Source organism: Pseudochaenichthys georgianus, chromosome 4 (genome assembly GCF_902827115.2).
Source record: "Pseudochaenichthys georgianus chromosome 4, fPseGeo1.2, whole genome shotgun sequence".
NCBI classification, from domain to species: Eukaryota; Metazoa; Chordata; class Actinopteri; order Perciformes; family Channichthyidae; genus Pseudochaenichthys; species Pseudochaenichthys georgianus.
This window is the reverse complement of record NC_047506.1, coordinates 19,524,419-19,551,799: the sequence shown is the minus strand read 5'-3', so window position 1 is coordinate 19,551,799 and position 27,381 is coordinate 19,524,419. Positions and strand designations below refer to the sequence as shown.

Sequence of the window (27,381 nt, the reverse complement as noted above, 5' to 3'; positions counted from 1 at the left end):
TTTCAGGAAAGAATATTCACTCACTTTTTGTCTGAAAATGAGTTGATCAGATTTTGGCCACTTTACGATGTCATAACGATTTGTTGGTTTGTGTAACCATTAACCAATAACCAACCAAGGTAACCCCCCCTCCCACCTTATCACCTGAATCTCCTCCTAGAGCACCATTGTGTTCTTTTTAACCCGGTTTATGGGATGCTGCAATGCATGATCTCTTTGGTATTTCGAATCAAACACTTCAGAGACATGTTTTGTATTATCTGAGACCTATAACATTGATGAGAAACAGTATAATAGGGCACCTTTAAAGCAATCAGTTCTGACTTTTCTCCACACTTGCGCATCCATTTTTTTAGGCAGTCTCAATCACAGTACTTTGCGTAGGGGAAATAGTTTGACATTTTGAAAAATATGCCTATTTGCTTTCTAGTTTGGCGTTGCTGCCTCTTTTATGTCTGCACTTTAAATATGAAGCTTCAGCCAGTGTAGTTAGCTTAGCTTAGCATAAAGACTGGAAACGGGGGAAACAGCTCGGTGTCCTCTAGAAATATGTAATGATTTCAATGATGCCATTTTGCATATTATGATTATTTATCCTCTTTACTATTGCAAATCCTTATAGAGGCTATATTATACTGAATAACACAACATACACATAGCAAGGGCAACACCGTAAACCTTAAATAAAACAAATATAAATTCCACAATTATTAATGCATAGTTTAAAAATGTTTTGTGTTTTTCCACTTCAGTCAGTTCTATAATGCTCTCCATCTTGCTCTGTTTATTATTCTTCATTTATATCCCATTGAACTGCATCATATCCCCCTCCATCTTATCTCAGAGCTCTGCAAATAAACCTGAAAGCCTGAGCTTTACTTCATGCAGATTCCCTGCTGCCGTCCCATTTCAGAGGCAGAATGTGTGCTCTGTGGAGCTGGAGGCTGCTCAGAGGCTGACGCTCTGCTGTAGACGGATACTGACCAGCACTGCTACTGACCTGCTGAATGTGATGTGAAATCTACTGACACAGAAGAAGACCAAAATGCTGCAGCCTCCCTCCAGCATTATATGAACCAACATTTGTTGTGACATAACGTTGCATATGTGTCTCATTTGCTTCTAGTATCTTTACATTCACTTTACTAACATTAAACTCAAGCAAACCAGTTATTTTACTTATATATAAAACACTAATATGTACAAGTGAGTATTCTATACAGTTTTTGTGTTTGTAGAAAAGCTTAAGAGAAATATTTAATAAAAAAATGACCTTCTGTATATCAATTAAACACTCGTTACCTTGAATTCTTCTGAAGAACAATTTTTTTCTCACATGCCTCTGCGGTGAACGAGAACAAATTAAAATAACTATGCTACGTTTAACAACAGCAAACCTATATGAAACAAACATCTAAAATCACACTTTTGCAGTATAATCAATTTCTCATTCATTCAGACACTACTGAATAAACACAAATGCATTTTCTGAACAACCTTACTATTTAAAACAGTATTGTACCGATGAGTGTGTAAGGCTTGGATTATACTGCACTTGCAGATGTTTTGAAATAGTTTTGCTGTTGTTAAACATGGCCCTATTGACTAGATTTATTACACACTTTCCTAGATTTGTATTCTTTGTTTGCAACGAAGGCAGGCAAGATAAACTAGTTTTCTACATGAATTCAAGTTAACACAGGGTAAGTAATGAGATGATCACTTTTTGGGGTGAAGTATTCCTCTAAAACTGTACACAGATTTATAAAAAGCCATATCAGCCTTAATGGACCCGTTAACTTTCATTATAGCCACATTGAATTGGTATTCTTTTTATATCACAAAGGGAGACAGTCAGCACTAAGGTGTTTTACAACATGCAGCTGTGAGTTAGAAGATGTTATAATAACCACATAACCCCTCCGTGTTTACTGCCTGACACAAAATCAATGGCTGCTGGGTCTTCTAGAAAATCAGTAGACACACCCCGAGCCTGACCTCACAGCTCTATCCAGGCCGTGTGTGTGTGTGTGTGTGTGTGTGTGTGTGTGTGTGTGTGTGTGTGTGTGTGTTCAAATAATCAATTTAGCTTGACCATGTGTCCTTTGCGTGTTACCCAACAGGAAAACAGGTCTCTGGTTACCGTGGTAACATGATTCAATGCCTTTGTTTGTTGACCCTGACCTCTGTGTGTGTCGAGCAATAACTGTGTACTTCAGTTTCCTCCACGCCATCGACAAATTCACCATTCATCTGTTTTTCTTTCTGCAGATAAACAGACGTGTGTGTGTACTGCTACATCCTACAGGACAGTTCACTGCCAAAGCAGAGAAACCAGACATGCAGGAGAGGAAATTATTTCACACGTGTGTACAACTAGAGTGAACTGCAATATCAGCATGCAGCATGTGTGGAACAGGATCATTGCTTTTTAATCCGTTGTTTACAGTTTTTAGGAGAAAGCCGTGTTTGACCTATTCATTTTCCTTTTTAATTTATATTTTTTTTAAATAAATGTGTACTCTTTTTTTGTTGTTGTTATTGACGGCAATTACATTTGCCATATCCATATCTGCGACCAGAAGGAATTGCCTGTAACTGGAGTGGATGGGATGGATCCGGGCAGAGTTTGCCTTCGTTGTCAGCCTGGACAGGTACAACCTGTCAACAAACCTTTTTTGTTACCATCTCAACTAAGCGTTGGTCGTTGTTTAAGAAAAGTAAATTATCATTAAATGAAGAGTGAAAAGAACTTACAAAATGTAAAAGTTTAGTGTGGAGATTCAGTATTTCACTTAACTTTGAGCCATCTACCCTTAAATCATTACTCTTGTCGAATGCTCTCCATTAAACAAAATGCGATACCACTTTACCATTCATATGTGGCTTCTCGTGCTGTGGACATCCTTGTTATTGCTGCTCTGTTTTGTTCTATCCAGCAATGTTTTGTTGCTGCACTCACTAAATAAACAACAAGACAAACCTTCAGCTCTTATCCGAGGGTCTCAGAGCTCAGGTCGTGTTCGGCAGCATGAGGCTGAATGGCTTTTTGTTTGGACTTTACACCGTGCAGACACACACAAACACTGGTTTACACTGTCACTATAACAACACTCTCTTAATGCTAATACTCTTAATGCTAACACTTGGCACAGCTTACTAATAAACACGACTAGCGGAGTTGCTAGCTTCCCAAAGATAGCATGAGACCTTTTTCCTCTATGTTGGAACAATGAAATCACAGTCAGAGTGTTTGTTAGTTGTTCATTTTAATGCTATAGGTATCAGAAAAACTATAAAAATACAACCGTGTGTCTTGCCATGTACTTGTAATGTCACCACAGGGTGGCTTGTTTTGTGAGAGAGAAAGGTGACAAATGAAAAGTTTCCACTACAGGCAAACTTTCCCTTCTCCAATTGAATCTCAGAGTTATCCAGTCCACCAGAAATCACCGACACTGGCAGGATAAAAGCTGACCATTGTCCTTTCAGCAGAAGCCAGCTTTCTTTCAATTATAGATGATTCAGCTCGACTCCCTTCCTCCATCTTCCCTCATTCCCATCCTCCTGATGACTCATTCTTCTTTCTTTCAGTCCCCTGCCCCTCCAAACACCTTCAGCGTCTCTTTCTGCTTCCCATCTCCATTTGTCATGCATGAAATCCTTTAATGGAGTTAACCAATGGGAGAATAATGGCAGGGCCAGATGGTGATACATTTAATCCCTTATGATTCGGTATATGTGTAAAATAGAAACAAAGCCATTGAATTCGTTGGAGTATAACTGCTCCTCTGAGTTGTATTGGCCTTCGGGTTATAGACACTAAACTCTGTTGTCCATCCTTCTGAAAGGCCATATGTATACTATTTTCACTTGTTTAAAAGGTTTTCTCTTAAGTCTGATCAGCAAAATCATCCTTATCATTAGTGGCATTTCCCTTCTTGGTATGGATTTTCTCGATATGATGGTGACACTGAAAATCTTACTTTTATTACCACCAATAATTATTTGAGTTTGAATACAACTATCCTCCATGCTGATTTAGTTTCATACCTCAGCTATAATGTGTGAACCAATAATGCGTCTTTCCAAAAATAAATGTCTTGATTACACAGGATAATCCAGAACCCCCTGTCGACAGATTTCAATGTTATCGTTGCCTTTGCTTTTCATTTTAGGTTTTCACTGAAAACTGTTTGCAGTGAAATCTGTGGTTGAAGTTTACAGATCCGCAAATGGAAAATGTTTTTATCAAGGGGATTAATTTTATGCTGAAATTACATAAAATGAGCAGGGCAGAAACATATATTACTGTGCAGATGTTCCCTTGAAATTCACTTGTTTTTGCTGATTTATTATGATCACTAGCTCAGGTTATTTTGACTATATTGGGATTCCTTTTTCTACCTGGGGCATTCTCTAATCAGCCAAAAACTGAGAAAACCTTTAAGAGAGTAGAGTACTGCTTTACCTCTGGAGCTGCAATGTTGAGCGCCGGGTTGGACAGTTCAAACCGCTCTTGAGATTTCTCTCTGGACAGACGTGCTGCCTCCTTCACCTCCTTAAACTGCTCTGCAAACTTCAGGAGAGGGAACACAAGTTACTCTCCGTTTGCTGAGATATCGTTGTACTTTTCACTCTGGATCATGAAGCATTATTATAGACAAATGAAAATATTTGATTCATTTATTGTGGAGGGGAGGTGACCTCTGAGCCTTTAACATTCTTTATCTGAAATTTCAATAAATATGTTTTAAGCATATTTTGCAAATTGTGGGAGAAACATGGTCTCCTAAGGTCATGTTTTCTCACAAAAATATAATCTTGAGGAAAAATTCAATTATAGTAGATATAGTGGAAGTTTATGTAAACTCAACTCATAGTGAGACAAAGACAATGGAGACATGTTGTGTATGTTTAGACCAGCTGCATTATACACTGACAGAATAAAAGATGTGTTAATATACATTGACAAAGGGGTCTTGATCAATATATGACTGTAGTCTCCTTCTCCAAATGCAACCGTTCCCCCTCTAATATAGAATTAAAGTAAAACCCTTTGAAGTATTTTATAAAAAATGCTGCTGAGGAGTGTGAGCGGCGTCTACCTGGTGCAGCTGCTGCTCAGTGGAGAAGCCCAGGCCGTAGACCGTGTTGGCCCGGCTGTCCGCCCACTGCCCGAACTTCTGCGACGTTTTGGTGAAGGTCATGTTGGGGGTGATGGTGCTGTTGATGATGGCCTAACACGGGGAATATAAGAAATGTACATTTAATGGAGAAAAGAGTAGATAATTGATAGGATCCCGCTCATAAATACACAATATTTATATAAAGCAGAGGAAGTTGTTGTATTACTGTGCACACTGGAAGATGTTCGGCCAAAATGAACTGGGGGGATGGGTCAAAATTATTGGAATATTTCACATTTCTTTTTAGGATTTATATTTTATGAATTTTCTATAAATTCAAACTCATACATTCACTTGAATACTTTAACACAAATGTCTTCATAATATTGGGTGAATCAGAAACCACAGTAGTTTTGATGGATCGCAACTACTCTGGAACTGACTTGCTTGAATGCATTTATCAATCCAATGTGCTTGAAAATGCCTGTTTAAATGCAAAGAATGCACACTATCCAGACCTAATTTGAAAAACATTAATAAATGCCAAATTCATTACAGCTCGTTTAGATTTGTCTTTGCGTGTACTTGAGCATTCACAATCAACAAGTTTAAAAAACAATCAACATGGCAAAATGAACTCCTCAGTTCAGATTTAAGGAAGGTACGGGTCTAACTCAGAAGCCTCAGCAGTTGTATCACTTTAGAGTAACACAACAATATTATGCACGTCTACGGAAGAGCTGTGCTTGCAAATAAAGACAGAGCGCAAAGTGAAAAGGCTCGTTGTGTTGTGCGATGATCTGTTCAGGGATCGTCTCATCCTAACGGTCTAATGATATGGTTTTGATGCCAAACATAGATCTCTTTGGTCTCCTCTACAAAAGTCCCAGTGTATTAAATTGGCACACTGGCTGAAAACTACAAAGGGTTTTCATTTACAAGCTAACAAGGTATGATGTCACTGTTGGGACTCCCAGGGGCTTCAGAGTTCTTGTTGATGCTGTATTACCAATGTGGGTGTGTTATAAATAATCTGCTGACATATGACTAATGCATCCCCACCCATAACGGCCACAACCTAATGGCAACCTAATCCCTTTATTTAAAAAAACAAACACAGGATAGGGTGCACAGAGGGAGACAACATAAAATGAGAAGAAGCCCTACAATGATGTAATATTAATGCAACATGAAGAAAATACTGTTCATTCACTGCTGAGTTCAGTGTGTTACTGCAGAAGCAAAGGGCTCAATAAACGTGTGATTTGATCCACTGCCTCTCGTGCTGGCTTCATTTGACAGAAATACAATAATCAATTTAGTTAGAAAGACCATTTTAGAAACAATCTATGCTGGTAAAGACTTTTGAACAAACCAATTTTAAATAATGATTTATTGGTTTTTGAACATTTCTCCTCTTGAAACAATCGAAGCAGAAGAATATTATAAAACCAAATACCCTTATGTGTGATATGCACATAGGAAGTCGAGCTTATTCATGTGCATCAGTGCAGTTATTGTGAGGCTCCCACCTTGGTCCCGCCCACGCTGATGATGCGGTAGACGGTGCGGCTGGCATCGTAGAAGAAGGACACGCTGACGGCGTGTTTGCTGGCCGGCAGCCAGTTGCGTTTGGTGGCCGGGTCAATCTGGAAGACATGAGCTCGGGCGCTGAAGATGGGCTGCTCCCTTTAAAAAACACAGCAAAGAAACATTAAAAAGTTACACATGCTTAAGTGTTGTATTCATTGTCCCCATGTCATGATAGAACCATGGTTTCAAAAGAAGGCCTCACTCTGTAGAAGAAGAGCAGGAGGTTTATTTGGTGAAAGCTGCTTCTGTTTACAGCACTCATCTGTGTGCTTAGTATAGTGTTAGTAAGGTAGTGTTTCAACCATTTATAACTATTGTATGTACAAATGGTACAAACGTCACCACCACTACACTATCAAAGAATATCAAACCACATGCTAATGCCAGAGCAATGTGCTGATGAAAATCTGATTTCATATAACCATGAATAATTGCATTCATTTATGTCTGCAGATTTGTTTGTTTTTTTAAATATCAGTCATATAGAAATATTTCACATGGATACCTTAAGATGCAATACAATAATATTCAGCATTATAATACAATATTGTACTTTCCCAAAAATGTTTTTATTAATACTTTGCTTATCCTTTTTTGCATTCAGTAGTGTTGTTTTTCATTAGTTTGTGTTTTCATTGTCCCATGAGCACCTGCTGGCATTGGTGCTGCGGCCTTCCTTATCAAAATAACCTTGGGTTGCTGATTTTTTTTAAAGAAACTTTTGTCATATATAATGGATTGATAAAAAAGGAAAAAAAATGAAAACAATAGAGTAAAATTACAACAGAACATTTTGGAGGGCACCTACTTTGTTTAAAAGCTGTGCTATGAATCATTTTATAACAGCACATGTCACTACTTTTTTCAAGAAGACGAATAAATCCCCCCTCTGCACAAACTCTTCATTTGTCTCAGCTTTATTGCACAGTGATAAACAGTGAATAGTGGACAGCAGTGTTCCACGCTTGATTTTGAAGAGGCGTAGATCTGCTGCATGTGACACTTTGCATGGACCCCATGTTTCTCTGTGGAGTTCTCAGGTGCTCTGAATATAGAGATGAGCGAGCAGACTGTCATTCTCACTCAATTTTAAACTCTATCCATCTATATTCACACTTATCTTAAACGGTTAGTTCACACGCCAAAGTAAAATATTTTTTTACCTCTTGTTTACTTGATAACAGTTTCATGTGTGGAAGTTTCATGTGCTCTCTCAAATCTCGTCAATAAACTCCCATTATATATTTGCTTTATTCATTATTATTTACAGCATTTACAAATCTACTACCTATAGGTAATATTTTTGGATGGTATCATTTTTCAGGATAAAACATTACAAATGTTATTCAAATATTTGCATGTGCTGCTTTATGATTTAATTGAGGCAAGAATTATGAAAAATGCATTTGTAGTTATCCTTAGGAAATCTTTGACCCTTGTATTAGTACACTGATCTAAGCCAAAAGGCTAAAGCATCTGTACCCATCATTAGAAGTATCTCATCTTCTTCATCTGTTTGAGAGCAAACCGTTGACTGGTTTGACACTTTAGGGAAATCCCTCTCCCACCGAGTGCAAAATGATGGATTATTAGGCTATAAATAGGGGAAACATACCCCCAATATGTGTATGGGATTGTTTTTTCAGTATCCTCGAGGTCATTGATGTTCTCCTGGTGTAATGAGCCTATTGGTGCAAATGAAGCTGAAGATTTGCTAACCGCTAGCAGTCCAATTAGCCATCATGCTCTCTTTGAAGAATCGTAGACTCACTGCTGGGACTAACATTACACAGCTAATAGAGTTTGCATAATGTCAATGTAGGCAATGAGCCATTCCCATTGCAAGTCAATTATATCCCGACGTTAACGAGCAAAATGTGTGCTGGGAGGAGGCTCTGCTCTTTGTCCAAGCAAAGGAAATAACCAAATAGGTCAGCACTGTCTATATGAAGCATTGTTCCCACTGGGTTTGGTTGGAATTACTGAACATTTGCATACAAACAATGGTCATTATTGTTTCAAAAAAGATTAGTGAAGCTACAATTAACAATAGACAACTGCAGCCAGCCAACGGAGCAGATTTAGTTGTCAGTTAGATGGCAGGATGGCAGGGGCTAGAACAAGATAAGACAGATTCACTTCATTGTCCATCTGAGTGGAAATGTGTCTTTCACATTTCCCAAGTACAGCAAATGTACATATATTGCACATAAACATCATTAAAAACATTCAAAGCGAAGTACATAATACATAATTGAGCAAACGGGCAGGCAGCAGCCAATGAATGATATATATATTAACGAGCGCACATCTAATTCAATAACAAGTGCAGCGATTCTGTGTTTAATGTATGGCAAAGGGAATAAAGTACTTCTCATGTATATTCCAGCAGCCCTAGGGACCCTAAATCAATGGCCAGATAGAAACAGCTGAAACTGAGTGTAGTCAAATGGATGTATCCGGAGTTATACGTTTAGCTTTCCTGTGTACAACACTGACAAATGTATTGAACATTTGTTTCTGTGACTTTTTTTCACCTTTTCTGCAATACTAACAAGGTAAGAGAGTTGTTGCTCTTTGAACTCAAGATGCTGTTCCATGTTGGTAAGGATAAAGACAGAATAAACATGTGATTGAAGATTTTTGGAGTCTAAACTAAAATGGCTTTTTATAATTAATCCCAATTGCTAGAGATTTTGGGTTCATGTGATCTTAAAAGTAATAGAACAACAAACTGTGGTCAATATGAGTGTTTTTTCATTTAATCACAATAATTGAGTTGATCATTTTGTGAGAATAAAAATCTATTAACCTCGCTTGTTATTATTGACTGAAAGCATTTAGCTTGGTGCCACCTAACTTGACATCAGCCTAATTAATGCAGTGCGGCCGGCTGCATAACGAGAAAATCACTATGGACCTGCAAATTTGGCGATCAACAACAATAATGATGGCTACCTTCCATTTAAATGTGCCAGTTCCAGTGTGCTGCTACTGGGTGTGCTGGCTCTCTGTCATGAATAACTAGGACACATAAGGACAACATAAGGAAGTCAAAACATGTTTATTTACAGCAGTGTTATTCCCTCTGTAAGTAGCCAAAATATCTGCAAATAAAAGCTAACATCCATCAACAGGGAATAGTCAAGGCTGTGTCTTGCTAAACGGTCGTTTACATGATGATGGTGCCCTGCTGTTAAATATGTGTTGCTGTTATTGCAGTGAGAGAATCCAGTTATATGTCCAGTTTTTTAATATCCTAGAATAACCCATGCAATATTTGTACAGCATGCTTCTTTTGCATGCCTCATGGTTGCACTGATAAGACTATCTCTCATGTCACTGCTTTTCAACATGTTGGCTTTCGGTTGTATTTTACACCAAATGCAAAACAGATCACAAAAACACAGAGATATGATGCTTTCATATTGAAGGCACCACAATAGTAAAAACATGTAAAGTATAAATGCTTTGGTTGTCAAATTGTGTTTTGTTCTAAGAAATACAATTGCAGGAGTATAAAAGTTACTTCTTTAGCAACAAAGTTTGCAACATTACATTACATTACATTGCATTTAGCTGACGCTTTTATCCAAAGCGACTTACAATAAGTACATTCGACCAGGAAGACACAACCTTGAGGAAAACAGAATCATAAAGTACATCAGGTTTCATAGAGCCAAGTATTTCAAGTGCTACTCAACTGGCTTTAGATAAGCCAGTCCTTTATTAGTATATAAGTGCTCTGTTAGCAGTTATTTGTTAGTCATTCTATCGCTCTAAGTGGAGTCGAAAGAGATGAGTTTTCAGTCTGCGCCGGAAGGTGTGTAAGCTATCTGCCGTCCTGATGTCAATGGGGAGCTCATTCCACCATTTTGGAGCCAGGATAGCAAACCCACGTGTTTTTGTTGATGGGAACTTGGGTCCCCCTCGCAGCGAGGGTGCAGCGAGTCGTTTGGCTGATGCAGAGCGAAGTGCACGCGCTGGGGTGTACAGTTTAACCATGTCCTGGATGTAGGAAGGGCCAGATCCATTCGCAGCATGGTACGTAAGTACCAGTGTCTTGAAGTGGATTCTAGCAGTTACTGGAAGCCAGTGGAGGGAGCGGAGGACACTCCCTCCAACACTGCGTCACTCGGCAAAAAACAACAAACAACTATACATTTCATTTAATTTCCATTGGTATTAAATTTAGCCAGTTGGATTATTTCCACCTGTAACCTCTGGCAAATTATGCCAGCAAGACATATTGCATCAACCAAAAAGTAAATTCTGCACTGAGAGACAACAAACGAATGCTGTAACAGGCAGGGCATCTGTAGCGAATCAAGACTGTTGCCTCCTCACTGCATCGAGTTTCTGTGAGGGTTATCATCTCCATCATCTTTAACATTCACTGTGCAATCACTCCTGAGAACTGACATTTTAACAACAAATGTGGAAGTTAAGAGGCTGTGAAAGTACCTGCCATTTTTCTTATGTCTATCTGGGGTTTGTGGAGCCTCAACCTTTATGTTACAGTGTCTGGAGGTAAAACCCTGCTCAGATCATCAGACACAAATCTAGAAAATTACCAGCACCATGAAAGTACTTAATTAGGTTCAATAAAACTAATCATGTGGCTGCGTAACTGATAACCAGGATATATACATAATAAATTATAATTAACATCAAAGTAAAGAAGCTTCCGACAGGATTTCCATTTGATCATATTCTAATTTTAATGAGAAACGATGACTGACTGCTCATCAGCTTCCTGCCGTCACAGCGGATCACACAGAAATCAATGTCCCGCCATTCATTTTGGCCGTCTTCACGTTGCAATGTGAAATCCCCGTCAAGCTAATCAGCTCAGACACGTCGCAGTTTGATGATATGAGCAGATTACAACTGGATTTAATTCTCCTGGGGTGAGGGAAAGCAAACTCTGTACGGCAGCTTGACAGCCACAGAGGATGTCTGGACTAACGCAGAGCCGTAGAGAGGAGAGTACTCTGATGTCGTGCTTTACAAACACCTGATCCAATTAACAGTAAACCGTGTAGGCCTTAATCAAATGAAACGGGTGTTCTGAGAGTAAACCCTGAGTCACGGGTATGATGGAGAGCGGTACTCTGACAACCTGAAGAGCGCTCCGACAAATGTTAAGCTCAAATTAAATCAACTAGGATCAGACCGCCACATTTTACCGCACAGGAAGATAAGTAACTAGATTTCTGACTGTTAAAGAAAAAAATATAAATGAATAGCTCCCCAGAATGCTGCAGCAATGAGTCCTATAAGTGCAAATTAGATAGCATTTTTGCACCTGCTCATTCAGAAGATAATGTGGTTTTGGTTGGAAATAAGGTTGGTGTTAACAAAAGCTTAAAAGAGAACTTTAATTAAAGTTTTTCAACAGCAGTAAATTCTCCACATTATTAAACGTCATCACGCTGAACACGATGAAACTCCTTTACAGTGGAGGTGAGGAGAAGTCATGTGGCTGTGGTGTAGCTTGTTTAGCCTACCGTATTGTATTTATGCCTCAACAAATGTGGTGTTCAATTGTAAAGATTATTATAACAATTTATTATAGACATCTGCTTCCAACAGAGCTTAGTATCTGCAACAATCCAATGAGAAAATCGTTTAAGCTTTTTGTCAAGAGTACCAGTATGATGCTAAATACCTGTTTGACCATTTTAGAAATATAAAGCAATACTTTCTTTTAAAAATATAAAGAAGCTCAATAATAAACGTAACACTTAACTCTTTTATGCACGGAAATATGTGCATAAAATATCAAATAAATATACTAAAGTTAAGATAAAAACACATAACAGCCATATTATTATATGATGGGTGACATTGGCATATGATGTCTGCTAGTTTAATAGACTGAAATGCATCATATTTCAATAACTTGGACTTATTTTGCATTTATTTATTTAAAAAAAAACTGAAACGCTCTTTAGCATGAACCTGAAATGAACAGGTGCAAGCATCTCTAAATAGTAAATGTAAATACAGCAGTTACTCCGAGGGTAAACCAGCTCCTGTTGTGAGGCAGAGGAACACATCAAGTGAGGGGTCATATTCTCGATCAATTATTCTCAATCTATTCCAGGTCATATATACATCCGCCTATTCCCTACCCCCTCCGTCACACACACACACACACACACACACACACACACACACACACACACACACACACACACACACACACACACACACACACACACACACACACACACACACACACACACACACACACACACACACACACACACACACACACACACACACACACACACACACACACACACACACACACACACACACACACACACACACACACACACACACACACACACACACACACACACACACACACACACACACACACACACACACACACACACACACACACACACACACACACACAGTGAGGGAGAACTGCAGATTACAGTTCAGTAATTAAAGGGGTCAAAAACATGACAACATGCTACATTGTATTATTCAGGAAGCTAAGGTGAAAAGATGCCGAGGTTTAATATTGTGCACATATCAGGTACCACCAGGAACTAATTAATACAATGTGTCATTTTAAGTTCAAACTGTGTTTAGATATCCATTTTAAAATTGCAGATATGCAGGTCCAAGTGTGTATGCAAATGTGGTCAGAAAACCGCTGGAACTGTTGGTCACAATTTTCCTAGAGGCAAACCAAACACTCCAAAAAATCCTTGCAATGTGAAGCTACAACCTAAATATGTTTGAATAAGGTAAATGATCAAAACAGTCTTCTTTCTAATTTGACATGACCTAACATTTATTTGTCTTCATTTTGTATGTCTAAAGTAAAGTGCTTTAGATATTTGAAAAAAAAACAGCTTTTGAGAGCTAGATTTGTATCCTGGAGACGTTTCAGAAATGTTGATTCAGGGTCAGAGTGGAGGAGACAGAAGAAACAGACTGGTAAAACCTGAGAGACACAGCTCTGCTGGTATCTGAGGACAGGCAGGCGAGCGGGAAACAGGGCTCAATCCTCTGTGGGCAAAACCACTTTATCTTCTGCACATCCTTGCATTCATCCAACACACAAGTCTGCAGCAGTCTGTCGCAGGAGGCTGTCACAGCAAAGTCATTGGATGATTTTGATGTGGTGCTAAATGGAGATTTAAAACTACACTTTAACTAAAGAGTTTGAAAGTTTTCTTAAAAAAGACCTTGCGCTGAGAGTCTGCCATTGTCAGAGAAGGAGAGAGTAAAGCAGCAGAGTCTGAGCTGTGGGCTGAAGTATCTTTAATCCATTTTTATATAATCCTCCATGTTCCCCTTAAAAGCACACTGCAATGACACCAGACATACAGAGGTAGCCCTGAGGCCATGCTGCTCTCCACCCTCATGATAAATTAATTGACATGAAGTATTCAGATGAATTTCGAGGCTACATAAAGGATGGGAGATCTGATGAAATGATGGACCGAGCCAAACAAACAGCCCTCCTGGAAAAGCTTCTGCCAAGCCTGAAAGCACTCTCTCTCAAAACAGATGATATATTTTGTCTCAGAGAATATTACAGTGGTACTTGGCTTACTCTAAAGGCTATGGACCATGGGACATGTGGACAAGCTGGAGTCAGGGAGAGTCATCAGAAAACCAGGAGGCTTTAATACACGTCCTCTGACCTACGATGGTCCATTGCATGCTACTCATGCACTGCCCGCTAATATTCAAAATACCACTGGTCATCTCTGATATCAGTTAATTACCTCCTCTGCAATATGGATCCCATACAAATATTAGCTGACAATGATGTAGTTAAGTCATGCTGAGATCATGACAACTACTTTTAATGTATACATGGGATGAAAGCAAATGATTCATTATATTTTCTTAACTGTTATGCATCAATAGAAATATTGTATTTAAATGAAGGCTGCCAGTATATGACTTAGGAGTGGAGTACTCGGGCAAGTGGAAGTTAAAACTTAAAGGAATGGTATTAAATGATGTAAGCATCATGGTGGCTAAAACCAGTATATTTTGTATTATTAATTATTCTGAAGATTATTTTCTCAGTTTGCATGTTCATCCCAAAATAGGCCTATTAGTTTCTTAAATGTCAAGAGTTTTTTTTATAAATCTGATAAACGGTCCACGGACCTTAACAGAAAAAAGCAGCAAATCAAGTCATTGCAAACTAGGAGTGTTTGAAGTGTTTGTGGAAAACAAAAAATAGCTGTAAAATGTTCTTAGTTGAACATCAATCAACTAATCATTGCAAATCTGGTCTTCATTAGTTTAAACATATTTTTGACCTGCTCTGAAACACTTGCAAAGCAACCTCACCCCTACATGTGGTAAAAGTGTGAAAAATAAAAATAAAGTCCCAAACCAACAGGGAAACAAGGAGAGTCAGACCCAATCCAAATAGATCTGGGGAAAATCCAAAATGTGTTCGACCAGAACCGACACAAACAGAGAGAGCACCAAGTGACAGCAGCAGTGCAATTTCCCACCAAATAACAAACAAATAATAAGTGTCATTTTCTCTGCAGTTTACATTCACACTGTCTGCCTCACAGACACACATTTTCTGTGTTTTCAGAGTTGATCGCCTGCCTGCAACACAACAGGGCCCTTCCTGACCTGATTAGACAGAATATAGATGCTCAGGTGGAGCCACGGAGACCTCTGATTTAAGTACCCTTTTACTGGTGACTAATGCAGGGGAAAAACAAAACACTTTTATAATGCCGTTTCATAAATAAAAATGTTTCTATAAGGGTGTTATAGCCACATAGCATGTGAAGGTAACTTCCTAACAAACCAGAACTTGAGCAGCTTTGTGGGTTTTCGTTCGAGCCCCTAACCACCGTCCTCCCTAAAGACCCAATCACTGAGCGGCACCGTGTCTCTGTGGGCATCAGAGAGCCGGACGGTGTGAGGGCTCAAAACTGTGTGACAAATCCTGTTACCCAGCAGCACAGACATTTCTGTGAGCATTGCCAGTTTTTTTCATGTTTTTTTTATTTCTCTTTTTTATGATTTGAAATTATACCGTTATCGTAGAAGGACAGACTTTAAAGAGGATACAATTAGCACTCAACAACTGACTGACTTAGCAACACACATTATTCTCAGTTCCAACAAAACAAACTATATATTCTAAACACTATTACACTTTGAAAACATTGTAAATTAAGATTTAAAAATGATAATGATAACATTAATATAGTTAAAATACTCACACTTTCAACCTGATATCTTCATTTTTGATAAGCTTACAGCTGTTCATTAAGAAGAATTATCGGTGTACTGCCTTTTCAGTTTCTAGTTTCAAAACACACACCAGTTGTGCTGTGCGTCTTCGCCCAAAGGCACCGCTCTCTAACCCCCTCTCCCTGCTCTCTTCCTCTCTCCTCTTAACTTCAGCACCCTGCATCTGTGGAACAGAAGCTGCCCCTTCCCCTCTGTCCCTGCAGTCAGACCCCACCAGACGCTTTTGTAGTTGAGAGAATTCTCCTCATACTGCCAACCCTGAATCTCTGCTGGCTGTCAACAGCCTGGAGGGAGGGCGAAGCTGCAACACTTGCTTGAAAGAAATCCAATTGGTTGTTCTTTAAAGCTGAAAGCTCACACTTGAAACAGCAAGTCAAAAAGCCTGGACATCTGATGAGGGGGAGATGACCAAGAGGTTGAGTAAAGGTCAGAAGAAGATGGAACAAATAATCAGTGAATGTGGCTGAATATTCACTGTTTCAGAGAAGCAGCCAAAAAGTGTCAATCACTCCCGCTGTGAAAATAACTGACTGTTCAGTCATAATCCGAATAATCCAATGCAAGTAGGATTATATAAAGAAGAGATAATGTTATGTGATAATATTACTTGTCTTTAAATTGACTGGTCTAAATGAAATTAATCAAACAACAATTTTTGATATTGCATTAAGTAATTTATTAAGATCAAATTCCTAAGCTTTTCTGTGTTCAGCTTTTCAAAATGTAAGCATCCAGGATATTTCCCCACATTTCGATGGGCATTATTTATTGTTTCCTGAATTTTATATTAGGCATTTATGATTTTATATACAAGTCCAGTACAATTTATTGATATAGCGCAATATCACAATTCACCCATTTGGAGTAAATGGGCTTAACAATCTGTATCAACAGTATACAACAAATTAATATATGATATTAATACTTTAATATGAAAAAAGGTGTTTAGGTCCATGTGTGGATTAAAACGTTTTTAAGTCACAAGCATCATTCCTCCTGCATACCGACTGATGAAGGCTTGCATTAGCTTTTTCCATCACTTTCATTAATATCGCTTTAAGAATAAAGACATCTCTTCTGGGCCTGTCTGGACAAGAGTAACAACTAAAAAGACCAAAAAGAGTTTAAAGGTTTATATTTTCAGTTTTACATGAAGGCAACCTAGGTGAACTTTCAGCTTTGCAATATTTCTTTTAAACTTGAGATGCAACACTGAAGGCTACAGATGGTGTTATCTAACATTATTAGATTTAATTTACCTTGTGAAAATGTATGAAACAACTCACATGATATTCAGATTCAAGTATCTGTCCGATTGAAAAGTGAATAGTTGAGAGATTGTTATACATACACCTTGTTTATCTGAACATCTTATTGTAGTTGTATATTAACATTAGAGTATTAACAGAAACTCAAGGTTCACCTTAGGTTGGTGTTCAATTCAGATAAGACAAAAGGCATGTTGTTTTCCAATAAGAAAAAGTTACCAACTGTTCTTTCCTGCATCATGTCTGCACAGCATAACCCCATTGAAGCTGTTAACACCTACAGATACTTAGGCATCACTATAGATGAACATCTTTTAGAAATAAGGCCTGCTTCTCCACAAGTGCGAGGAAACGGCTTGTAGCTGCCACATTTTTGCCGCTCTTGGACTACGGGGATGTTGTGTAATGAACGCCTCAGCTCACTCCCTTCATCTGCTGGACGCTGTCTGCATGGGGCTCTGAGGTTCATAACCAACTGTAAACCCCTCACACACCATTGCACGCTTTAGTCAACTGGACATCATTATCAATGCGCAGATCACTGCACAAACTCATCTATACCGCTATGCTTGGACTGCTCTACATATCACACAAACAGTACAGCTATAGACTACGATCTCAAAATGACATCACTCTGTCCGTCCCCTCAGTACGCTCGGTGCTTGGGAAAAAAGCCATATCATACTCTTCCCCCTCGACCTGGAACACACTTCAGCAGGAACTTAAGCTGACCAGTTTGATACCCATCACAGATTTTAAAAAAGCTGGAGAAATCATCTGTGGGTGTTTGCACCTGCTATATATGACTACTGTATATGGATTTCAATGACTACTTTTTTTACAGTGTTGTATTTTAGTGTTGCCTCTGTGTTTAGTGTCCTGTCTGTAACTTTGTGTGGTAGTGTTACCACTGAACAGGTCTCTCTTGAACATGAGACCTTGTGTCTCAATGAGATCTACACCTGTATAAATAAAGGCAAAAAAAGGTTGAATAACACGTGTTGACCCATAAGCCTAGAAAAAAAAGAGTTGGTTTCAGTCTAAAGAAGAGCGTCAGCTGAGTGCTTCAGCAGAGCATCATCTTTCACCATCTGTGCATTAAGATAACAACAAACTGGATCTCTGCTGCACTTGTTCAGCCTCTGGGGACTCCAGCCACTGCACTGAGAGAAAAGGTTTTTTTCTTCTTTTGGCAGTTTCTTTGTTCCTCTCGAAGCATTTCTCCTTTCAAGGGTCTGCTTCCTCCGACCTCTGAGAGTAAACTGCCTCGTGTCCACATTCCCGAGCCAGCGAAAGTGTCTGGTCCGGTCGGGCAACATGACACGCTACAACTACATACCAAAATAGCCCAGTGAAGGGAAACGCTAACTCATACTGAAGCTGCTCAACAAGTCACCATATCTGCAGCACAACATATACACGGCTAAGTTTATACACTGGAAGGCGTTGGGAGTCAAACAAGTGGTGGTCAGGTATTCAGAAGATGTTGACCAACTCCCATGGAATCTTTTACACCTCACAACCACAAGCCCTCTTTGGCAAAACACTTTTGACTCTTGAGCTCGGGTTGTGTTAAATGACAGCATGGCACTTCACTTATCTGAAGGTCAGCTCCTCTGACTGATAACTACTCTCTCACATTGTGAAGGTGACGCAGAGCTGGAGTGTTCTCTGTATTCAGGATATCAAGGTCAGGGAGAAGCACCGAAAAAGAGAGGATGTTTTGTCTTCCTCCTGCGGCAGCACTGTTATTACTCACTATGCCAATAAAACACGGTGACATGGAGTGAACAGAAAGAGAGTGAGCAGAGATTACGGTTTATTCAAGCAATCGCAAATGTCTCTCAAACAGCAATTAAGAGGCTTTCTCCACTGAGCAGCTGGTTTCTCCTTCAATTCAAAACCTTTATTTATCCAGGTAAAATCCCATTGAGATCAATGATCTCTTTTTCAAGGGAGACCTGCAGAAGGACGCTGACGCTGATCAGATTGAACGGCCTTTATTGCTGCAGATTAACTGATTATGTTCCTGAAGAACAAAAGGGAATAGTTTGACAATGTAATTAACATTATTCACTTATTTAGGCTTAGGCGATTGAGGCCACTTTTATACACGTGTGGTGTCCATCTTCTCATCTTACTTCTGGCAATAAAAGGGATGGTGTATCCCCCTACAAGCTTAACTATGGTTTTTGGTCATGTATAACTCCATCTTTTGAGTATCAATATACATTTTCTAGCAATCAATGGCTGGGGTTAGCTTTGATTTGTGTCGGTAGGTATTGGTATGTTTGTAGATCCAAAATGCAGAAGCCCCACTGCGTACACTGCGCTACAACAATTCGGCTTTCTACTCACGTGTTTGCTTTTCACCTTTAGAACATTTTTGTTTAACTTGTCCCATAAGTTAAAAACTGGAATGATCCTCTCTCGGTTGTATGCCTTCGCCAGCTAGTCTACTCTCAGTTTACATCCATGCCTCATACATCCTAACCCTAATTCTTGAGTTTTGGCCAATGTGAGGTCACAGTGACATTGACCTTAAACCTCCTAAATCCTATCAGTTTATCCTTGAATTCAGTGGACGTTCCTGCATAAAGAGAGGACATTTCCTCAAGGTGTTCCTGGGTAATGGTGTTCCAGGAATGGGACCAACAACAAAAAAGCATAATGCCTCCAGCCTTAACTGTCGCGGGAGGCAAATAAAAGGTTAATATTTCTCTAATTGTCTCTAAATGTAGCACAGGAAGTAGTTCAACATATTTGCTTACTGAATGTTAATGTACGTGCATGATTATTATTTGTGTTGTGGTTGTACCCACCTGGTTGAATGCATTTATTGTAGAGTCGCTTCAGATAAAAGCGTCAGCTGAATCAACATAATGTAATGCGTCTCTTGAGGAACGAAATGTATATCGATTCGATCCACTGCATGTCAGAGGGAAACACTGTATACTTCGATAGTTGTAGTTATTTTGAAAAATCACAGTTTAACATGCAAAACATACCAACAGCTTATAAAAATACAATGCACTGTAAGGAGTTGAAACAATCCAGCAATGGAGCTGCAATGGAGCAACTGACGGGGGACGATATGAGGAAAGAGACACCAGACAAGGGCGGCAGGCGGAGGCGAGCGTGCTGACAACATCTTCACATCATGACAAGCATGATATGAGAAGAACCATATCTCACAGATAACAGTATAGATACTGAGGAAGGATAAACATTCTGGGGATGTTGTTTTGGAGACAAATAAATGTTTGATGAAGTAGGGATGGGCGTATAGATCCCTAAAACTTAAGAAGTACAGATACTGAGGGTGTATTCTTCATGTTTAAGCAGAGCCGGACAGCATAAATGCATACATTTGATGTTTAACGTAACTTTTCAAAGTCATAAAAAAAAAAAGTCTCACTTATTTAAGTAGCTTTTGCTGATATCAATAACATTCATGTCATGCTCAGTATCGTTTCGGATAAGATCAAAAAGTAATCTTGAGTTCTCGCCCATCCCAGCCATGCAGAGCCACAACACAGAGACAACGTGGGTTTGTACCTGTCTCGATGTAGCGGGAACATTTTACAGCTGGCAGACAACTCCTCTGCGGCAAAACAAGAGGAAAGAGGATCCGAGTTACACATGAAATCAATTACCTGTGAAGCTTGTGAGGGCATTATTTGCTTACATCCCAATGACATATCTGCTAATACCAAGTGCTAATCCAATCCAATAATGTTTTTACACAGTGTAGCTATACTTCATACTTCAAGAAGACCTTGGGGTTGAACTTGAATCACAGCAATATTTCAGTTACAAATAAACAAACTATACAAAGACTGTCAATTGCTTGCATAAATAAATTGGTTGAAAGGGCTGTCTACGATGCGGTCAAGAAGTGCATCTTTTCATGCCCAAATTTGGAGAACACCTCTAGTAAATCATGGCTGCCCTTAGCACCCCTTACGGAGTTGTGTTGATATGGTGTATTCAGGGGGTATTCATGTATGATGTGGGCCCCTTGTGTATATCAGGTACTTGCTTTGCCGTGAGCATCTGTTTCTGATATATGGTTTAACCTGATGAATGGAAATTGAAAGCTGTTGCATGTCGTTAACAATGCAACAGCAGTTTGTTACAGAGAAATAAAAGTCCTCCATTAAATCAAGACTCTCTCCATTACATTTTATATATTCCAACTGGGAGAAAAAAAGTCAGGTGATATGATTCAAGTACTTTACCACAAACCGTAAATAGGCTCAGAGCAGCTAAGCACCTGAACACATTTTGAAATGAAAATTAAACTTCACAATCAGTGATCGAATAAGAAAATGGAGGAAATCTAGCACAAAGACCCTTTTTAAACAACATTATTTCAATCTTTCCGTAGATCTGCAATACACAGGTACTCCATTCCCATAGCAATCCCCCTCGCTTACATTATCCCACAGCCTGGAAGATGATTAAAAGAAAGATCAAAAGAAAGTATTTTAAATAAATGATAGCACCTGTGCACCTGAGTCATTTTGTTTATGGACCTAAAGTGGATTTTAATAAAGAGGCGCATTCACACTGCGATACTTTTCCCACAAAGGTTCATGCGAATTTAGTTCATGCGAACTAAAGAGTTCGCATGAACTAAGTACAGATCGCGTTCACACCGGAAAAAGTGCCTGGGGGTGGATTAGGCAAATGAAGCCACTGACGTCACTTCTTCTGCTTTGGGCTTACTGGCAGGCCGCAAACCACTTCACGGCGTATACTGCCGCCCAAAGTCCCCGGCCGGAAGTCCCCGGAGTTGGGGACTGGCTTTCACTTAATGAAAGTCATGTAGTGCCACCATGTGTGCCTTCCGAGTAAATCGCCAGAACGCCGACACCTCCTCATCTCCACCGCCATAAATTAGTCTCTCTGCGTTTCTGCGCTGGGCTAATGCTAATAATGCTAATGCGAGGATAATAAAATGGCGACTTCACAAAACTTTTTGGGAGTTTTACGGGGCGTGGTTTGCAATCCGCCCAGCCAATCAGAAATATAGCTCTTTTCTCACAAAAAAAGGTTCGCATGAACTAATTTTAGTACCGGCTCTTTTTGGTGTGAACGCGATCATGAACTAAGTTCGCATGAACCTTTGTGGGAAAAGTACCGCCTAACGGCCCGTCCACACAGCGGCGTGCGCTGACGCTTGCCGGCGGGCGTGTCTGAAACTCGACCAACAACCAATCACATGAATCTCCCGCCCCTGACACACAAGCAGCGGTTTGATTGGCTAGAGCTTGTACTGGCATATGATTCGATTGGCTGACGCCTCGCCGAGGCGTCAAAAGTTGAACATTGCTCAACTTTTTCAGCGAGCCACGCCAGCTACGCTCCACGTCGCTTCCCACGATGCATTTCGGCTAAAAGTGACGTCACCCCATTCAAAGTGAATGGGGAAGCGTCAACGCACGCCGCTGTGTGACAGGAGCAGCTGCATGCTGTCTCGTCTGTCAGGTGTGCATGTGTCTGTCTAAGTGAGCATGGTGGCACTACATGACTTTCATTAAGTGATTGAACTCAGCTGCCACAGAGAGATGATGCTGAGTTGATGTCTGGTCGAGGTTCTGAGCGTGTATTAAACACAATCATCAGATCAGATACCTATACTGTCAAAAGGCCGCATTCTCACTGGTCTGCACATTAAAGCTGAAAAGAAACAATAACTTTCATTACAGATTAATCTGCAGCTCTTTCCACAATTAATCCTAATAATTAACATTTGTCAGATTGTTCAAGTTGAAGGTATGCAGGAAGGAAATCTCTATATTAAAACAGCATTCATTTTTAAAACAGTGTTTTTCTGCTTAATACTTCTGATAGTCACTGACAGCTGTGTGTTCAGGTGTCAAGGAGCTGCGTGAAGTCAACTCACAGCTATTTTGCCTTGAAGTACCTTTTTCTTGGAATATGGAACTCGACTGAGAAATGTTCAAGCATATTGTATATAATTAGGATAATATCATGAATTGCATTATCATGACATTTTAATATTGGCCCATGACTTATCACAATGTCTCCATTTATCAGCATGGTCTGCTTCTTTTCACTGAAGATAAATCAGGCAACCTATATAACACTAGTAATGAAGAAGCCCTAACACGTTCTTTATGAAGCATCTCAATTGAAATGTCACTAAACCAGCCTGCAGGGGGGGGTGACAGCATGGGCCCACAAGGTAATGTGAGGAGGGTTCAGGTGTGTTGAGCCAACCTGAAGGCCTGCTTTTTTTTTATTCAACACACAACACTCGCACCTAATGAGTGAGCACAGCTTGACACCAGAATCTTCCCAAAGAAAACCCACCAAGGATTGCATAGCGAAAAGGGTCCAGAGAGAGAGAGAGAGAGAGAGAGAGAGAGAGAGAGAGAGAGAGAGAGAGAGAGAGAGAGAGAGAGAGAGAGAGAGAGAGAGAGAGAGAGAGAGTCTGATGCAAAAAGCATAGGAATAGAGAACAGGAAATAGTAATAACTCTGTTAACTGCAGGATGCATGGATAATCTGTGTGTTTTACCATATGACCGTACAAAATGGATGCATGTTAAAGACTGTCAGCTAGTTTGAAATGTAATATGATGCAGGCATGATCTGCTGACATGTGAATTTGACCTTTTTACGATCACATTGTTTAATTACGGTGTAAACAGACCTCAGACTGGATCTAGTTCACAAACAATATTTCTCTCACGGTTTTGTCTATCAGAGCGTTATCAAAGCATTGTGAACTGATGTTAATGTTCTGACTGAAATGTTTTTTGTTTGTTTTTTATTAAAGAGCATGTGCTGACTAAGAGGACAGAACAGCCACACGCTCAGAACATTCACGTCACCACAAAGTTAACTTTTTTTAAGCATTTCGACATCTGAAAAAAATCCCTTCCCGACAGCAGGACACACAAATGTCTAACTTACCCCATGCTCCGAGGATCTGGATGCTGTTAGAGGACTGATTCCACTCACCACTCCACTTTGTGTCCCTTTCTCCTCTGTTTCCAAACAGATTCGCCTCTTCTCCAAATTGCTGGACGAAACTTACATTTCCGAAAAAAGACAAATCACTTCCGACTGCAGATTCCCCTGTTCCCCCTGCAACAGTACTCCTCTCCTCTCAAGTCAGTTGTTGTACTCCAGCCTTTCTGCCTTCCTTTGTCCGCAGGCTTCCACAGCGAGACAACACTGAGAATATTTCGTCGCCGTGCGTAATTACGCACAGTGAATTGTTGTGCTCAGTTTTGCGAGCCTGACTAACGGAGGAATGTCGATTAAAGTCGAGAATGGAGTGCTTCTGGCTCAAACCTCGTCCAGGACTTGCTCCCCTCCCGCCTCCGTACCAGATCACACTGGGATCATTTAACTCTCTCCGTGGGACCGTAGAGCCTCTTAAGCGCCCTCTGTTGGTCACAATGCAAACTACAAACTCGCCCCCCTTCTCCTTCTCTTCCCCACTCTCAATTTAAATGTTAGAATGTGAAAAAGCCATGTGGAAACGGCCTGCAGACAATCCACAGATCCCCCCTCTCTGGTATTTATGGGATGGCAGCGCACTAAAAGCTTCTGATGGAAGAACAGAAGCCAAATGGCTGAGACACAAATAAAGCAAATAATCAGTCAGATGCATACTCTGTGTTGATTTACCCATAAATCGGATAATGTTTTATATTAAGCTGTTGTATTGGCCTATATGATAATCCAAAATGATTTAATGGATTAAATCAAATAAATGTACAGCAAAATAAATATCTTGCAGTTGATAGGATAGGAAATAAATAGATAAATCCGATTGTAAAAAGCCACACGCTAAAAAAACTCACTGTGCTACATTTACATTAAGCCCCCGAGATGTTATGCATCAATATAATGATTTTATTCATTAGGCAGTGTCACCAAAAGCCCTTGTTCTTCTCACTGAATATCACATAATATGATGTATCGCAAATGTATTTCTTTAAACAAAATTGTAGAAAAACTGCTTTTTGATGAACAAATGAGTTGCATCCCTATGGTTGCATCTTACACATCACAACCCCTTTAAAAATACATTAACAAAGTGATCAAATTCCCTTTTTGTTCTTATTTATAAATCTAACTTGATCTGACCTAAACATCAAATAAGCCAAAACACAGATGCACAAATAACATCCTATGTTTTAGACATGGTATGGAGGACAGCAATTTAAGACATAACAAGTTAAATAAAGATAAATAATGGCAATTGTTATTCTTAAGACAGTTTCAAAGTGCTCTTTAAAAATATGAAATGAATTTTTTTTCGAAAAGCTGCTAATTGGCACCAAAAGAAGGACAATAACATTGCCCAAAAACTGTTCTCATTAAAGCTTCACAACTTTTCTTTAAACACTGTCTAAAATCACAGCTGTTTACAGTTAGAAAACTCCTGCACTTCACCACATTAAATAATGAAGGCCTTGGTTTGAAGTCACTTCTGATTTAAAATAAACCTTTGCATGAACAGGAGGTGAACATTAAATGTGGTGGAAGCGATGGGAGCAGCTAATCGTGCTGCTCAGTGGCCTGTGTCAGCGATGCGGCTGACTGCTGCTCTGTGCTGCAGGGAGGCTGCAGGGAACATCAGATCGCTGCCTTACATGCAAACAACCCTCATGCTCAATTGGAAAGACTCTTCTTAGTCTGTCCAAGGCTGTTTATAGCACAGCTGGAGAAGGTCTGAGCAGGATAGAGCTGAACCTGCAGGCCTCCCCCTTTAACACAAAGGGTAATAATCACCTCTGGCAGCCCCAGTGTGCAGTCTTATTGTGGAAGACTTCTCTCCTTTTCCAAGTCAAGCAGCGTGTTAATCAAACTCACAGCCTTCTTCACACTCACTGTGGCAGATGAGACAGACAGAGACAAATCTACAGGATATGGCAATCAAGGCATTATTTGCATTGGAAATTTAAGTCCAGACAGTCTTTTCAGAGAAAAGTGCATCTTTGGTATGAAGGATACAAATGTAAAAGGTAGGATTGTTCACTATATACACCCGGGTGCAAATATCATTGTTCACTGTACTCATCGTGGTGCAAATATTATTTTTCGCTACATTGTTCGCTATATTCACCCTGGTTCAAATAGCATTGATCACTACAGTTGCAAGAAAAAGTATGTGAACCCTTTGGAATTACCTGGATTTCTGCATAAGTTGGTCATAAAATGTGTTCTGATCTTCATCTAAGTCACAACAATAGACAAACACAGTCTGCTTAAACTAATACCACACAAACAATTATATGTTTTCATGTTTTTATTGAACACACCATGTAAACATTCACAGTGCAGGGTGGAACCCCTAGGCTAAAGACTTCTTCAAGACTTCTAACCGCCCTGCTCTCGTCTATCCCACATGCTCCACTGAGATCCAACATCTAGTTTCAGGTGGCCTGTGGAACTGCCAGTCCAACACATCCTCACTCCCAGGTCGGCCTATGTTGACGTTATGTCAAGTCCCCTGCCGGCTTTTTCCAACGCAAGGGGGGGGGCCTTAGCGTCCATTTTCAACGCGAGGGGGGGGGGGGCCTTAGCGTCCATTTTCAACGCAAGGGGGGGGCCCTTAGCGTCCATTTTCAGCTTTCCGGGATGTCCATGTGCTTCTATGGACGCTCATGGAAGCACGGCATTCGTTTGTGTCAACTGCCCTTAAAGGCAATGAAGACACTACACTACCCAGAATCCCCAGCTATCGTTTGGACTACACCATGTGCTCTGTTTGACAAACCCCGTGATAGTCCTCAAGCTCTGTGATTGGAGAGTGTGCTCCGAGGGTTACCGAGCCTCGAACAGCACTTGAAATGGGATGGAACCACGGCAGACTGTTCAAAACTGGATTTGAACGGGTCCACCGCGTCCCCCCCCCTCCCCAGAACTACACATGCTGGCTATTCTGTTTCGCAACATGTTCTCTATGGCACGTCTCTACTGGGAGTTGTAGTTTTAAAAGACGTTTTCGTATTTCCCATAATAAGAAGTTGCCAGTATTAAACTGTGTACATCCCTGGAGGTTTAGGGGACAGGAAACACTCACATTTAAAACATATAATTAATAAATGGGTGAAAATTGCTGGTGCC

At 39.9% G+C, this 27,381-nt stretch overlaps 1 protein-coding gene across 1 annotated transcript in view; it reads right to left on the bottom strand.

Moving 5' to 3' along the window:
- The window catches only part of LOC117445075 (homer protein homolog 3-like), a 41,662-nt gene extending 17,174 nt beyond the window's left edge, over window positions 1-24,488 (bottom strand). Inside the window, exons 1-6 of the mRNA XM_071202909.1 lie at window positions 24,211-24,488; window positions 20,822-20,867; window positions 6,662-6,818; window positions 5,109-5,240; window positions 4,464-4,579; window positions 2,004-2,007 (exon numbers count right to left, since the gene is read on the bottom strand). Coding sequence (XP_071059010.1) covers window positions 2,004-2,007; window positions 4,464-4,579; window positions 5,109-5,240; window positions 6,662-6,818; window positions 20,822-20,844 — 432 coding nt within the window. The 5' untranslated portion in view covers window positions 20,845-20,867; window positions 24,211-24,488. The remainder of the gene's footprint in view (window positions 1-2,003; window positions 2,008-4,463; window positions 4,580-5,108; window positions 5,241-6,661; window positions 6,819-20,821; window positions 20,868-24,210) is intronic.
- Between the last annotated feature and the right edge of the window lie 2,893 nt (window positions 24,489-27,381).